General features: G+C 41.2%; 1 protein-coding gene across 1 annotated transcript in view; it reads left to right on the top strand.

Annotated features, from left to right (window-relative positions):
* Positions 1 to 16,419, top strand: part of LOC308391260 (integrin alpha-M-like) — a 33,683-nt gene that overhangs the window by 6,712 nt on the left and 10,552 nt on the right. The window contains exons 8-18 of the mRNA XM_080873836.1: positions 1,132 to 1,282; positions 1,792 to 1,942; positions 2,290 to 2,363; positions 2,530 to 2,650; positions 9,932 to 10,071; positions 10,161 to 10,307; positions 10,399 to 10,611; positions 10,706 to 10,839; positions 11,592 to 11,734; positions 11,851 to 12,005; positions 12,103 to 12,225. Of these exons, the coding sequence (XP_080729962.1) occupies positions 1,132 to 1,282; positions 1,792 to 1,942; positions 2,290 to 2,363; positions 2,530 to 2,650; positions 9,932 to 10,071; positions 10,161 to 10,307; positions 10,399 to 10,611; positions 10,706 to 10,839; positions 11,592 to 11,734; positions 11,851 to 12,005; positions 12,103 to 12,225 (1,552 nt within the window). The remainder of the gene's footprint in view (positions 1 to 1,131; positions 1,283 to 1,791; positions 1,943 to 2,289; positions 2,364 to 2,529; positions 2,651 to 9,931; positions 10,072 to 10,160; positions 10,308 to 10,398; positions 10,612 to 10,705; positions 10,840 to 11,591; positions 11,735 to 11,850; positions 12,006 to 12,102; positions 12,226 to 16,419) is intronic.

The following is a 16,419-nucleotide window of genomic DNA, read 5'->3' as shown; positions in this document are numbered from 1 at the left end:
AGTCCACAGATCTTAAGCTTGGAGGAAGAGAGTTCCACAGTCTTGGGGCCACAGTGCCAAAAGCTCTGTCTCACTTAGTTCTTAGCCTTGTATGCTGTATAACAAGTAGGCCCTGATCACATGACCTCAGGGACCTGCTGGGGACATAGAGCTGTAGCAGTTCAATAATGTAAGCTGGTTCTTGTTCATAAAGAGCTCTAAAAGAACCTGAATCTTAAAATGGACTCTGAATTCAATGGGGAGCTGTATGAGCAACGGTGTCACGTGTCAGTACTTAGAAGATTTCGTCAAAAGCCTTGCTGCAGCATTTTAAAGAAACTGCAGACATTCCAAGGAGTTTTTTTCTTAGACATATAAACAGTACAATTACAGTAATCCAAATGTGATGAAATGAATGTATGTATAACAATCTCCAGTTCAGTGCGTGATACAATAGGACTTAATTTAGCAATGTTTCTTAAGTGATAAAATCATGACCGAACCAGAGATTTGACATGAACCTTTGTTTATTTATTTATTTTTATTTCACACTTGGTTCAGCAGTTTCAACAGTTTATCCTTTAATACACACAAACCATGATTTCCCTTGATATAACACTGCACCCATAAGTGAAAAGGAGCAGAAAGAAGAAAATATTCATATTCTTATCTCGTCCAAAGTCAAAAGTTACCCCAATGTTCCTGATAGATGATTTTACAAATGTCGAAAGGTGGCCAAGAACTTTCATTATCATTGTATTACATTGATTTGTACAAAACTTAAAGAACTGCAAAATAGAATGATGCATGCTGAAATAATAATCATGTAATTTATCTAATACAGGGGTGGGCAACTCCAGGCCTCGAGGGCCGGTGTCCCTGCAGGTTTTAGATGTGTCCTTGAACCAACACAGCTGATTTAAATGGCTAAATTAGCTCCTCAACGTGTCCTGAAGTTCTCCAGAGGCCTAGTAACGAACTAATCATGTGATTCAGGTGTGTTGACCCAGGGTGAGATCTAAAACCTGCAGGACACCGGCCCTCGAGGCCTGGAATTGCCCACCCCTGACCTAATAGAATAGAATTTACGAGATGGACTGCAAAATAATTATTTTCAAATCATTATTATTATTATTATTTTTAATTTGACAGGAACAATGTTTTCAAACAACAAAGTGGTTCCAGACCAAATGTGAAGAAGGTCTTGATAGTAATTACTGATGGAGAATCTAATGATCGGCAGAATCTACGAGATGCAACAAAGCGAGCAGAGAGTGAAAACATTGTTCGATTTGCTATTGGGGTAAGTACTTCCATTCCTTAAACTTGCATAATGTTGAGTTTTATAAGAATAGTGGGTTTCATTCAGTTGCCAGACTACAGTCACATTATGCTGCACTATAGGGAGAAAAGTCCTGAGCCACCCACTCACTACACTTCCAGAACCTGCTTGACCATAGAAACCAATGCTATGAAGCTCCTGTCGAACAATTTTTGTACTCTAAATGCTTCCAATTTGAAATAATACCACTTATAGTCAATCATGGAATGTACAGGAGTGATTATAATTTACAAACTGATTTGTTGCAGTGGGCAGAACGGTGGCACGGTGGCGTGTCGTTAGTGGGGATTGGTTAATTGGGATAGGTTAAGACATCTGGGATAGGCTCGAAAGTGTTAGAGTGTTAGAGTTAAATACCTGTGTGTAAATGTTATTATAAATTGGGTGAAGTTTAAATACTGTATTTTAGTAAAGTGGGCAAATCATTTTGCATAGAATGAGGACTCAAACATGTTTCTCAACAATCCTAGGTGGGGAACGCATTTAGTGAGGATGCAGCAAAACAAGAACTGGACACCATTGCATCATCTCCCTCAGACAAACATGTATTTAAGGTGGAGAACTTTGATGCACTTAAAGTAATAAGACAGAATCTGCAGGACAAAATTTTTTCCATTGAAGGTACAAACATAACTTTATAGTTATAACTTAGTTAAAATTCTCGTAAATGTTCTAAAAAAAAAAGTAAATAATTACATTGTATTGAATGCTTCTATCAGCTGTTCACTTATTCTCAAGGATCTTTTTCATTCATTTTGAGGATCTGTGTCCTGGCATTGAAGCAGTGAACTTTTATTTGTTGTGTAAGCTGCTTCACTATGAAGCAACTAAAATGACTGTATTGTTTTATTCATTAGAGTCACATTTAAAATTAAATGTAACTTTACATTTAAAAAATGAACCTGCAAATTGGAATTTGTTGTATTGTCTCTCTCTTTCACCTTTTTTATTTTTTATTTTTGATACAGGATCTCAAAGCAGTGGAGAGTCACTGGAAATGGAAATGTCTCAAGAGGGATTCAGTGCAGTTTATGTGCCTGAGGTAATTAAAACTACCAGAAACTCACCAGACAGTCTAGTCATAGAAAGAGAGATTCACATGTGCCTCTCTGGCAGTTTTTAAGTTCTATGGGCAAATAGACAGGTAAACACAGTCCAGATTTTAAATGTAAAATAAATTGTATACAAAATGTATGTCTACACTGTAGGGAATTCAGATGTCTATTATTGGTGCAAACCAGTGGAAGGGAGGCTACGTGCAATACACAACAGGAGGCCAGAAGGTGAAAACATATGAGGATGTGTCTTTGGAGCCTGACAGTTATCTTGGTAAGAATATTGCAGCTTTAAGTATCTAACTCATGTGATAATGTATATGGTAAATGGACTAGTTCTTATATAGCGCTTTTCCACTCTTCTGAGCACTCAAAGCGCTTTACACAACTTGTGCATTCACCCATTCACACCCATTCGCACAAGCACAACTGACATTCACACACATTCATACTCCGATGAATGCATCGGAGAGCAATTTCGGGTTAGTATCTTGCCCAAGGATATTTGGCGTGCAGACTAGGGGAAGCCAGGAATTGAACCACCAACCTTCCGATCAGTAGATGACCTGCTCTACCACCTGAGCTACAGCCACCTAATATGATCACATGTGCATGATGTTACGTCCCCACTTAAAAGCTAGGCGATGAGGGTGGGGGACAGTAACAGTTATCTTCTGCCCTCAGCTGAATGTCTCTATCCAGCTTATGCAGTGAGCTAAACATAAAATGGCTTCAGTAAACACTCAGGAGACCGCGTGGCATTCTTCGGAGCTTTACTGATCCTTATTTTCCTTTTTTGTAAAACTGTAATAACAGAAACAGAATACAGTGTATTCACTCTCCATACAAATACACAAAGATTACATTAAATATTGTTGACTTATGTAAACAGTCACTACACAATCAAGAGATACAGAGATGGTAAGAAATACAGCTAACACCACATGCTGGTATGCTTCATGTTAGCAGGCTAAACAAAGGGCTAACAGCTAGCTTGTGCTAGTAATGTAACAAACTCGCTAAACACACAAGAAGCTCATTACTTTGCTGAACAAGGTACTAATAAGTGGGAACAATAAACCGTTTTGCCACACTTACAGATTATGCCTTTTCAAGGGCGTCAGATGCAGGAATTTACAGAGACACAGCCAAATGGACCTTCCCTGTCGAGCGCTGGGAGAAAACCACTGCTTGCGCTCTAACATGGTGCTACCCTGTCAACCCACTAGATGGCAGGCTTTGCCCAGACAAGATCAGGAATAAACATATTTTCTGACATGTTGCAACAGTTAATTACAGAACGAATGATTATGACCCGCCATATAACAAACTTATAAAAAACATACCTTAGAAATAACAGGAGGGACAGAATAAGTTAGATCCAGGTGGAATGAAAAGAACGCCAGGCAGAGGTATTTAATATAAAATAGATCTTTATTGTAGGCAAACACCTCAATAATCATATAAATGGCAACAACAAAAGGAGACAGCACCGCTGCTTTAATGAGAAATCAGGGAGGTCAACCCAAAGTGGTAATGACCACTTCAACAAAGGAAGCAACAACAAGGCTTCAACAGAAAGAGACAGCAACGCTGCTAGCAAACAATATCCAGGCAGGCCACACAAACTAATGAAGGCCACCGTCACTCCTGGGCAATCACTGCTCAGTTAAGCACTACTCACAAAGAGCCACACACCAGAAGGTTGGTCACACACAGCAGGCTGTTGCACACCTAGGCCAGTAGCACACTCTGACCAGCACAGAGGAAATCCACCAGAAACCTCTCCCTTCTCCTCCACACTGCTCTTCTCCAGCTTATATCACCCCTGAGGGTAATTGGTTGTAACGAGAGCAGATGAGCAGCAGGTGTGACCTAAAGGAGAAGGCAGGGGCAGAGAGAGACAAGGGAAGGGCCAGAACGAAGGAGGAGGAGAGGGAGAAGACAACACCACGCCCACACACTCCCACAGCCTCCCAGGATGTAACATTCCCCCCACCCTATATCCACACTATACAAAACACAGAATAGACCCATCACTATGCACTGCGTGAGAGTGCATCACCCACCAGATTTTCAGTCCCTTTCTGGTGCTGGATAACCAGATCATAATCCTGCACCAGCAATGCCCAGCGCATTAGTCGCTGGTTGTGGTTGTACATGCGCTGGAGGAAAGTGAGGGGGTTGTGATCTGTATACACCGTTACTGGAAAGGAGCTAGAGCCCACATACACAGTGAAGTGCTCCAAGGCCATCAGCATCGCTAGAGCTTCTTTCTCTATGGTGGAATAGTGTAGCTGATGGCGCTTGAACTTTACAGAGTAGTAGCAGACTGGGTGACACACACCCTCTGCGTCGTCTTGTAACAGCACCGCACCAGCTCCGGTGGCACCGGCGTCGACTTCCAGCTTGAAAGGCTGAGAGAAGTTAGGGGCAGCCAGAACTGGGGCGCTGCAAAGGAGGGATTTTGCAGACTCGAAGGTGTGCTGGCATTCCCCTGACCACTCAAAAGGGACTTTGGGGCTACATAGCCTTGTCAAAGGGGCCACAACTACAGCAAAGTTCTTGCAAAAACAGCAGTAGTATCCAGTCATGCCCAGGAACCACTTTAACTCCCGCCTAGTGGCTGGGGCCGGGTAGCTGAGGATAGCTTCGACTTTTGCCTCCACTGGGCGTACCCGCCCGAAACCCACCTGTTTCCCCAGGTACATGACTGTCGCTTTGGCGAACTCGCACTTAGCGAGATTTAGGGTCAACGAGGCGTCGGCCAGTCGCTGAAATACCGATCGTAGGATGGCCACATGCTCTTCCCACGTGGCTGTGTGTATTACTACATCATCCAAGTACACATTACATTGAGGCACGTCTCCTAAAACCAGCTGCATCAAGCGCTGAAATGTGGCCGGAGCGTTTTTCATGCCAAATGCCATCACGGTGTACTGCATGAAATGGTCGGGTGTGACAAATGCAGAAATGTCAGAGGCTCTGGGGGTCAAAGGCACCTGCCAATATCCTTTAAGAAGGTCCAGTTTGGAAATAAATGTGGCAGGACCTATGTTATCAATGCAGTCCTCCATACGAGGAAGTGGAAAAGAATCGGCGACAGTCACTGCATTTACCTTACGGTAGTCGGTGCAGAAACGTGGGGTGCCATAAGACTTGGGCGTAAGTAAACATGGAGAGCTCCAAGGGCTGTGACTCGGTGTCGCCAAACCATTCTCCACTAGATAATTGACCTCCTTCCTCATCACCTCGCGCTTTGCCATAGGGCAGCGGTACGTGTGCTGTTTGATTGGGGTTGCGTCACCAACATCGATATCATGTTCACAAACATTAGTACGCGAGGGCACATCACCAAAGAGAGAGGGGTAGGAGTGCAGTAGATTAAGCACATCTTCGCATTGTGAAGGGGACAGATGAGACAAGTGGGCCGTTACTTCGGCTAAGTAAGCTGAATTCGCCAACCGTCCACACTGTTGTCCCTCAGAAAGTATATGCAGATCGTTGTCAGCACTGGCCTCTACACTCAGCACGGTGGCAGAGACAGAGCTGGAGGTTGCCGCACTGGCAACAGTCTCATGGGTTTCCCTATCATGGTAGGGTTTTAACATGTTGATGTGGCACAGGCGCGTTTTCCTCCTGCGCTCTGGGGTACTGAGAACATAATCTGTCTCAGACACTTTCCTCACTATGACGTACGGTCCCACGAAATGGGCCGTAAGAGCAGAACCAGGCACCGGTAGCAACACTAAAACCTTGTCCCCAGCCTGAAAATGCCTTTTCACAGCCTTTCTGTCATGCCACGTCTTCATGCACGCCTGGGCGGTACACAGGGCCTCTTTCGCTAATGAGGTAGCACGTTGCCAACGATCCTTACATGTCTTCACAAAATCTGCCACGTTAGTTTTTGGAACACCCCCACTAAGGAACCTCTCTTTCAACATCTTTAGCGGGCCCCGCACCTCGTGGCCAAACACAAGGGTAGCTGGGCTGAACCCTAAGGACTCTTGCTTAACATTGCGTATTGCAAACAGTACAAAGGGGACACCCTCATCCCAGCTTCTGCCTGTGTCATGGCAGTACTTTTTTAGCATGGCCTTAAGTGTTTGGTGCCAACACTCAAGTGCACCTTGCGACTCTGGGTGATAAGCACTAGACACAGAATGAGAGACGCCCAGGGAAGCTAAAGTCTGTTTAAATGCTCGAGATAAGAAATTAGTTCCCTGGTCTGTTTGCACTGTTTTTGGAAGACCAAAGGTGGTGAAAAACTTGATTAGCGCCTTAGTAATGTTTGCAGTGGTGACCCTCCGCAGAGGAATTGCTTCAGGGAACCGCGTGGACAAACACATTATGGTCAACAAAAACTGATTGCCTGCTCGTGTTCTTGGCAACGGACCAACACAATCGACCAAAACATGCTCGAATGGCTCACCAACAGCAGGTATTGGACATAGTGGGGCGGGGGGCACAGTTTGGTTTGGTTTGCCCACCAGTTGACACGTATGACAAGTATTACAATACTTCGCAACATCTGCCTTCATTGCCAGCCAGAAGAAGTGCTGCAGAATACGGTCATATGTTTTAGTTATCCCCAAATGTCCTGACCATGAATGGTCATGGGCTAATTGTAGCACGTGCTGACGCAAACTAGCCGGGACCACTATCTGTTGGACTACACTCCAGTCCTCCCCTTGCTTTGAAGTCCACCTGCGCATTAGCAATCCATCACATACAACAAATGTCTGCTTCCTGTCTCCTGTCAGATGATCACTCTCATCTACGGCAGCAAAACATTTGGTTAACGATGGGTCTGCTTTCTAGCCGGTACCTCTCAACCTCACACCTGGTCCATAGGTGTAGACACTGATGGTTCTACAACCTGGCCTGGAACGTGAGGCGCCGCACTTGGTCCAGCCGGGCCGGGTGTGCTCGGGGGTTCTTGCATTACAACCACCCTCTTCTCCAACAACCCGGACACCAGAGTGGCTTTCAGCTCGGCTTTGTGTAGACCAGTGGAGACACTGATCCCGTAATTTGTAGCCAGCTCATGCAGATCCCTCTTCCTACAAACATCCAGCAGGGCAAGCGACGGCTCTGCCGTAAACCCAGCAATATCAAAAGTGGCCATGAAAACTCAAAACGGCCTGCAAAACACAAGCAAACCACTAAAGGGCCACACACAACGCCTTCACTACAGAACTACACACAGGCGAAAGAAAAATGTGTTGTGTCAAGTCAACCATTAATTAAAAAATTCTACCCACACTCCCCCCAGTCCTGCCTACTCAGACTCTAGCCTGTCCTAGCTTCTGGAGCGTACCAGGCTCGAGGCCACTTTAAAGGCAAATCATCAAGTGCCACAGGCACCGACAAGCCTACCCCCAACAGAGAATTAATCCCCACCCGGGTTTGCTCCGAAAATAAAAAAGGCAAAACAAAAAACGAGTGTCCGAAGGAAGAGCAAATGCTCAGCTAGACACTCCCCTGTGCAAGCCGGGGAGAGCAGCAGCTAGCCAAATGACCTTCACACAACACACAAACACCTGTTCACACTTGTAATCAACCCAATTCCTTTCATTCCGATCCCGGACGAGCCCCCACTTTGTTACGTCCCCACTTAAAAGCTAGGCGATGAGGGTGGGGGACAGTAACAGTTAGAGCCAGGTGGACTGAAAAGAACGCCAGGCAGAGGTATTTAATATAAAATAGATCTTTATTGTAGGCAAACACCTCAATAATCATATAAATGGCAACAACAAAAGGAGACAGCTAGTGATGTGTCCTGTGTGTCGAAGCTTCGAATCGCGCGTCGGGTAATCGCGGGGGCGTTTTTCTGAAGCGCGTATCGAGGCTTGCGTTGATTACGTATGCAGTGACGTTCGAGGCCTCGCGGGCAGTCCGTACCACGTGACTGATTCGGGAACTGGTTCACCGGTTCGCGCCAGATTCGAAATAAAATGGGCAGCAAAACACAGCTGATTCCCTCATCACATCGTGTTGTGGAATTGGATTACGTACGTGTTACATAGCTACTGGAGTACTGGACACAAATTTCTTTATCCAAACTTGTATAAACTTGCTGTGGTTTTTCTTGCAACCCCTGCTTCATCTGTGCCCTGTGAGAGGATATTTTCAAAAGCAGGAGAAATCCTCTCAAAAAAGAGGAACCGTCTTAAGCCCAGCACTGTGGGAAAGCTGCTATTTTTGAATAAAAACAAATGAAAACTTTTCCCTAGTGTCATGAGCACTGTTATACAAGCACATTCACATCACAACTCCCTCCCTTTTTGTTTCCATGTACATTCCTGTGTTAAGCTGCCAATTTATTATACACAAATATTAATTAAATTAATATAAAATTAGTATAATATTAAATATAACTAATATTTAGAGTTCAGTTATTGGTGTCATGAACAATAGTAATTCCTTTATTCATTCAACTTGAAGTGCCACACACTAGTTTGTGTCATTATTGAGATGTACATAAGAATGATTACGCAGTTACACAATCATCCCAAAAACTGTGTACTGATAGTTTCCACTTTCTCTTTTGTATCAGACATACTGAGACAATATTCGGGATAAATAACCATGAAAAACAATTTATTTATTCGGTTTAGCGGTTTACACATCACATCATTATAATCATTGAGCCCGTTTCACTTGAATTGTCCACTTGATGGCGCAGTAGAGCAAATGAATCATCACAATGCTTCGAACCATGAGTCGACCAGTTGGATGGGAAGCTTCAGTTCATCATGAGGCTTCATCTCACCATCACTAGAGACAGCACCGCTGCTTTAATGAGAAATCAGGGAGGTCAACCCAAAGTGGTAATGGCCACTTCAACAAAGGAAGCAACAATAAGGCTTCAACAGAAAGAGACAGCAACGCTGCTAGCAAACAATATCCAGGCAGGCCACACAAACTAATGAAGGCCGCCGTCACTCCTGGGCAATCACTGCTCAGTTAAGCACTACTCACAAAGAGCCACACACCAGAAGGTTGGTCACACGCAGCAGGCTGTTCCACACCTAGGCCAGTAGCACACTCTGACCAGCAAAGAGGAAATCCACCAGAAACCTCTCCCTCCTCCTCCACACTGCTCTTCTCCAGCTTATATCACCCCTGAGGGTAATTGGTTGTAACGAGAGCAAATGAGCAGCAGGTGTGACCTAAAGGAGAAGGCAGGGGCAGAGAGAGACAAGGGGAGGGGCCAGAACGAAGGAGGAGGAGAGGGAGAAGACAACACCACGCCCACACACTCCCACAGCCTCCCAGGATGTAACACATGAGTATGATCATACACTACTATTCTTATTGTATATATTGTATATCTTATTCATCTGTTCCTCTGTCTCTCCTGCTGCTTTGAGCATGTACATGACAAAAGAATTTCCCTCAGGATAAATAAAGTTATTCTTATTCTTATATATACAGCTCTGCTCCAGTTCTTTCACCTAAATACACTGATGAGTTTGCAAAACAGATACAAATTTAAAGGAGGAATAAGGAATCTTAATCTGTCTACTCCTTTTGAATACCTAACCTCTAGGTTACTCCATGGCAAATGCTAAAACCCGACGTGGCTCTCTGACAGTTGTTGGTGCTCCAAGATATAAACACAGAGGAGTAGTGGTCTCTGTTAACAGAGAAAACTTTGAAAATCAAAAGATCGAGCCATTGGCATCACAGGTATGTATTTACAGCAGAATGAATGAGATTGTAAAGTGTATATAAATTACTTTCCCAAATAAAAGAATAATAATGTGTTCCTTATACAGTATCAGACTGGTGAATATTTCGGGGCAGAGGTGTGTACCATGGACATAAATAATGATGACATCACTGATGTAATCTTCATATCAGCCCCAATGTACATGGAGCCTGATAGAGAGGGGAGAGTTTATGTTTGCAGATTAACTCGTTTGGTAAATCAAAGTTTTATCTACTACGATTAAATGAATCAATTTATTCGTCATATTGTTGTTGACCATAAAATATTTATTCCCCTCCTTTCAGTTTGTGGAGTGTAATTTTGATGATCCGTTAGTACTAAGAGGACATGCAGCTGTCAAAGGAAGGTTCGGCTCTTCTCTTGCTGTGCTGCCTGATCTAAACTCAGATGGATTCAGGGATTTGGCAGTTGGAGCACCTTTGGAGAATAATGGTGAAGGCAGCATCTACATATTCCACAGTGAAGGAGGCGAAAGAATCAGTCCTACTTACTCACAGGTACACAACATAAAAAAAGTCACAAAGATGACTAAACTTATTTATCACTATACGACCTGCAGCTTAATTAATTAAAATGTTTCCATGCGTACAGAGAATTACTGGCTCTGAGGTCCAGTCAGGACTGAAGTTCTTTGGTTTGTCAATCAGTCAGTCTTCTTTTGATCAGAGTGGTGATGAACTGCCTGACTTAGCGGTGGGTTCAAAGGGCACAGTTGTCTTACTGAGGTAAGTCACAGTCCAGATAGATACTCCAGTCATGTGTTATTATTGTCTGTGGTATGTCTACCAACTTTGTCAAGATAATGTAATCATACATTACTGTTGTCTATTGTAATTCTGCAGTATTTGTTGATATACATATTTACAGTATGCATTAATCGTCACATATTTAGATACATTTTAACATTAATTATTATAAAAACGGCCCAGATTTTTAGAATATCACACTTCTATAATATTTTCTAGAAAGCATTAATAATTGATGATAAATTATTACATAAATCATTAACTCTAATTTACACCATTTCCAGTAAGAATTTTATGGTTTCGGTGATTTAGAGCCAAATTTTGTTACGTTTTTAGTTTTGGAGTTTCTAGTCATCCCCAGTGTTTCCCTCTACACTCAAACTTCCGCCTCTGAATTATTAGTTTATCATTGTCAGTTTTGTTTTGTTTCCCATTTCCCTTGTTATCTGGTGTGTTTATATTGTCTCTATGTGTTCCATGTTGCATCATCACTCTGCATGTTTAGACTGCATGTTTACCCTGTTTGCTTTTGTTTTGAAAAGAAGCATTAAAGCTACCTTTTGAGTTTAGATATTGTTTTTCGGGTCCATATTTTCCTTTCCGTGCAGCTTAACCCAGACAATTAGAAATCAAATGTTCTCTTTCAAAAAGGAAGTAACATCTGGCTGAAGAAGGCTCAGGGAGGGGCAGCCGTTTGCCATATTGTTCATGTGTCTTTTCTTACTTTCCAGATCAAGACCCATAGTAATGGTGAGAGCTGAGGTATCGTTTAGCCCAAAGAAAATCCCTACACAGAATGTAGACTGCTCAAAACCATTGGAGAACACAGCTACAGTCTGCTTTACTATGAGCAGAGTGTCTACAGTCAACAAAGGTTCATCATGCATTTCACTTTCTAAACCACTGCACATCATTTATTTCTAATTTATGTATACTTCTAATGAAATTACATTTGCAGTATTAAAATCAAATTCTATTTCTCTATTTCAGCTCGTGCAATGATTGATTACACTATAACACTGGATGCCACTCGCAAGCCTCCAAACAACCGAGCTTACACCAGTGGTAAACAACAAGAGCAGTCTGGATCAGTTACTGTTGACTTAGAAAGAAAAGAATGTTCAGATATAAAATTGCTCATTGATGTAAGATCTAAGTTTTAAGTCATTAAACTCTAGATTTTGTTTAAATCATTTTATTTTTAAGACTCCTCCAACATTGAATCTAAACTTCTTCTTGCAGGCTTGCCCTGAAGACGCTCTCAATGAACTTTCCAATGAGCTCAAATTCACATTTAATGGTTCGCCCTCAAACACAAATCTCAGACCAAGTCTGGCCCTGCAAACTCAAACATCCATTTATCTTGTAAGTAAACTTTTTAAAAACACTGTTAACTGAGCAACTGAGGCTAGTCTTTATGAAGTTATGAGAAACCTTTAGGTTGGCCCTTAACTTTACTGAATCCATGTTATTATACTCATGGAACTGACTAATACATCTTTGAGAGACTTCTGCTGAAGTACTGGTAGTAAACGAGTTACTGTTAGTGCAGTGATGGTCTCTTAAAGCTGAGCCTCTGGGGACCTGCCTGTTGTTGTACTGTTGTTGTTGTTCACAAATGAACATCAAATAGAAAAAAAAATGTATATATTTTTTTACAAGTTCATAAGCAATTCTACATCCCGGTCAAAAACATAAATAAGAAATAGACTCTACATTTAAGTTATAATATAGTATACATTACTGTACGTTACCACTGGTTAATTACGAAACCATGTGAGGGGAGGGACCTCACAGCCAGGGCTGGACTGGGACAAAAAATCAGCCCGGGCATTTTGACTAGAGACCGGCCCACCAAAAATGTGACGTCATTCAGGGGTAAAACCGCAAAGGATTCTGGGAACTTGTGGCAAGAGGTACTAGCGCATGCAGGCTTTCAATTGAACTCAGTTACACAGCGATAAAAAGAAACACAAAAAATGCCAAGAAGCTGTTGTATTATTAACTGCAATAGCCGGTGTTGTGCCAAAAACTGATTGTCTGCCAAAAACTGATTGCTCATATTTAAATTGCTATAAGTAACTTGTTGGGCTATAATATGTGAAACATATGTCAAATGCATCCCTCATGGATGACATAAAGTCATCTCTCCATCTCCATCTCTCTCTCCTGCTCTTTTATTTCTCTCTCTCGCTCCATCTCTCTCTGCTGCTCTTCTGTCTCCTCTGTCACAGACTTCTCCACTTTTGATGATAAATCAGCCTGGTGCAACATGTAAGGATTGGCACAATTTGTTAAGATTTTGAGGAGTTTGAGAAACTAACCTTAAGCATAAAATAAAATTTACTATCAGTAACTTCATAGCCTCTGTCATGCTAGCTAGTACGCAGTACCAGTTATTCTAAGCGACTGTAAAAAGTCAGCACAACTGTCCAGCTATGCTCACAGCACAAGCAGACTCTCAACCTATTATATGACTGTGCTGTATGTTGTTATATTTTTTTTCTATTATGTTTACAAATGTCAAGAAGTCACAAGCAAAGTGAGACCACATCATAGCACATGTTTAAACAAGAAAGGTTTATTCATCAAATTTATTTATGGATTAAATAGACATAACACTATTTTGTCCATGTATAAAGCACAACAGTATCAGACAGAAATGTCACATGATATTAAACAGAGGTTAAATAACCAATTGAACTCTGTAGAGTGAGCAATTATAAAGAAGTTCATTTTAATTTGTAGATTCAAGCTGCTCTTCATATTTCTGGCCACCAGATCAGAGGCGGAGCCAGACATTTGAAACACCTGGGGCTTAGCCCAAAGGTAGTATGCATGTGGGATTTTTTTTTTTTTTTTTTTGGGGGGGGGGGTAGAAATGACTGAAAGATTAGTTGGCTCTGTTTTGAGTTTTGTTCAAAAAAGAATGACTTCATATAGGGAAAAATATATATCACATATGCAGGACACCTTAAGCTAGTTTTTTAATTAAGCAGCAAGGCAGAACAAAATCAGGGCTGTATCAAGACACGAGGACTAAACTCCAATTCAACCAGACCCAAAACTGATCCGGAATTAAAACAGGACTCCAACAGTTCAAAATCAGGACTACTTGGGACTTAACCAAGACAGAACCAGAATCAGAACTAGATGATAGTAGCACTAAAAATCATCATAGACCTGCACTACACTTATTTTTTAATTCTACTAAAGTACACTATTTAGATTGAGAAAAGTTTATATAATTATTTAGCCTTGTTGTGCAAACAAGCCTGCAGAACTTAATAAATATAGAATTTGAAAAATAACAAACCTAAAAAGAAACACTAGGTACAAGATACATGAGTACCTATGATACGGTGATACTTTTGGCAAACGACGATTTGACTAACATGTGTGTCTCACCTGCTCTTGTTCCATCTCTGTTCGGTCCTCATTCTCCATCTCCCTCTCTGCTCCTCTCTCTCTCCCTCTCTGTCCCCCTCTCTCTCTTTGTGCTGACAATCATCAAATATACAGTTGAAACCAGATATTTACACACTCTTCAGATAAAAACACTTTTTTAATTGTAACATCAAATCAGACTAAATGTTTATTTTTTTTAGATTGATAAATATAAAAAGATATTTGTTAACTTTAAGAGTAAAGAGATAAATTGTCTGTATTTCTTAATTGCAATTGGCACCAAATTGTATTCAAAATTGAGCCACACTTATGGAGCTCCACAATTCTTTTCCTGGTGTTTTGGTTGACATCTCTTGATTTTCCCATGTCACAGAAATAGGCTCTGTGTTTTGCCTTATATGCATCCGCAGGTGTGCCACCAATTTACTCACATGGACTCTACTAACCTATCAGAAGCTTCTTCAGCTCAGAATGGAATCGTCTGGAGTTTCTTATTAATTAACAATAAACTTAGTGTACATGTACTCCTACATTTGATGAAAGTGATAAAAAAAACAGAAAGCGCTGTCTCTCTTTATTCTGACATTTAACTAATTCTAACTATATTTCAATATTTATCTAAAACAAAAGTTTACGCTAAATTGATGTTGTACAGTAAAAATGTTTTATGTTTTCTCCCTAAAGTGTAAATATCTGGTTACAAATGTGAATATCCTGCTCTGTACTGAAACCCCTCTTGTTTTGCATAGAAATATACTGAACAACATACAAAGCATAATATATAAAATAACATTTACCTGAGTTTTTTCTTTGAAAGAACCCTCTAATGTCCATTCTTATATTTCAGTACATAACTGAAACCGATTTAGTCGGGGAGGGTAAGAACTGAAAATATGAAATAAACACACGTAAGCTAAGACTCTCTAAAAAAATAGCATGTGTTCGGCTTTTCATTTCGCCATTTGTTGATTCACTTGAACAGCAAGTAACGTAATATTGGTCAAGTGATCAGTTTGATATCAATCTTTCGTGATGCACCATCATATTTACATTATTTGTACAGTACGAATGATTTGCTTTGGTACCTGGTAGAGCAGGGCGATATGGCCAAAAATATTTATCACGATATATATTTGAAAATTTGCGATAACGATATAACTGACGATATAATTGATGCGAGACAAAATACAACTCCACAACATTACTAGCGCAAAAAGACAACCTTCCATTTATTTTCACTTAAACAAGAAGCTGGTTTTTATGTACATTAAAGCTTTATAAAAATGTAACAGTGCAAATGCAAATTCCTTGCTGAAAGTTTAACCAAAAGGCATTTCCAGTAGAAATGGGCTGACATATCCTGAGCATAACCATGTATAATATCCACTGAAATTAAAAAGAGGTGCTTTGCAACATTAAACTGCAGTGTGCAGTACGTATTGTTCGGCCCATAAGGTGCACGGGATTATAAGGCACATTAAGCGAAACAAAGCAGTCAGATAAATCAAACTTTATTAAACTCATTCTTCTTGCTTCCTCCACTTCTGTACCATTGATTCATTAATGTTGAATTCTCTGGCAGCTGCTCTATTCCCATGTTGTTGCAGTATTTTAATGACTAACCTTGTATTGTGAATGGATTATCTCAGTTGTTCTACTGACTGCAGTTTGGTCCGTTTACAGCATCCTGCCATGCGATTGCATTTGTCTCTAACTATCAGGAACGTTAACTTTTATAAGTGGAAAAGTGTTAGTGTTCGTCCTCCAGCTTCACTGTTTATGTTATGCTAACATAGCTGTGTCGCTAGCGATCACGTAGCACATCATTATATACCAGCTAGCCCAACTTCAGTAACCCTACAAACGTCACTGCTGTTTAGTTTCCTGTCTTCATTTATGTTGGAAGTGATAGCAGAGCTGTACGTTTGAATTTTTTCAGAAATCTCTCAGTCAGAACATGCAATATCATGCTTGGGTAACTAGCGAAACTAGCGAGCTAACTTCTGCTAGCTTCCTGCTAACTTCTAACTCCGTTAAATGTAATAAATTTTGTTTTCATGGATGCCTGGAAGTTAAACTTCATAGTTACACCTGGTAAAGCAGCAATGCTGATCGTTTTTATTAAAGTACCTGGTCAAACTTAAGCTCTCC

Source organism: Rhamphochromis sp. 'chilingali' (genome assembly GCF_963969265.1).
Source record: "Rhamphochromis sp. 'chilingali' genome assembly, chromosome: 22".
Taxonomy (NCBI): Eukaryota; Metazoa; Chordata; class Actinopteri; order Cichliformes; family Cichlidae; genus Rhamphochromis; species Rhamphochromis sp. 'chilingali'.
The sequence above is the reverse complement of the archived record's forward strand: the minus strand, read 5'-3'. Positions and strand labels throughout refer to the sequence as shown.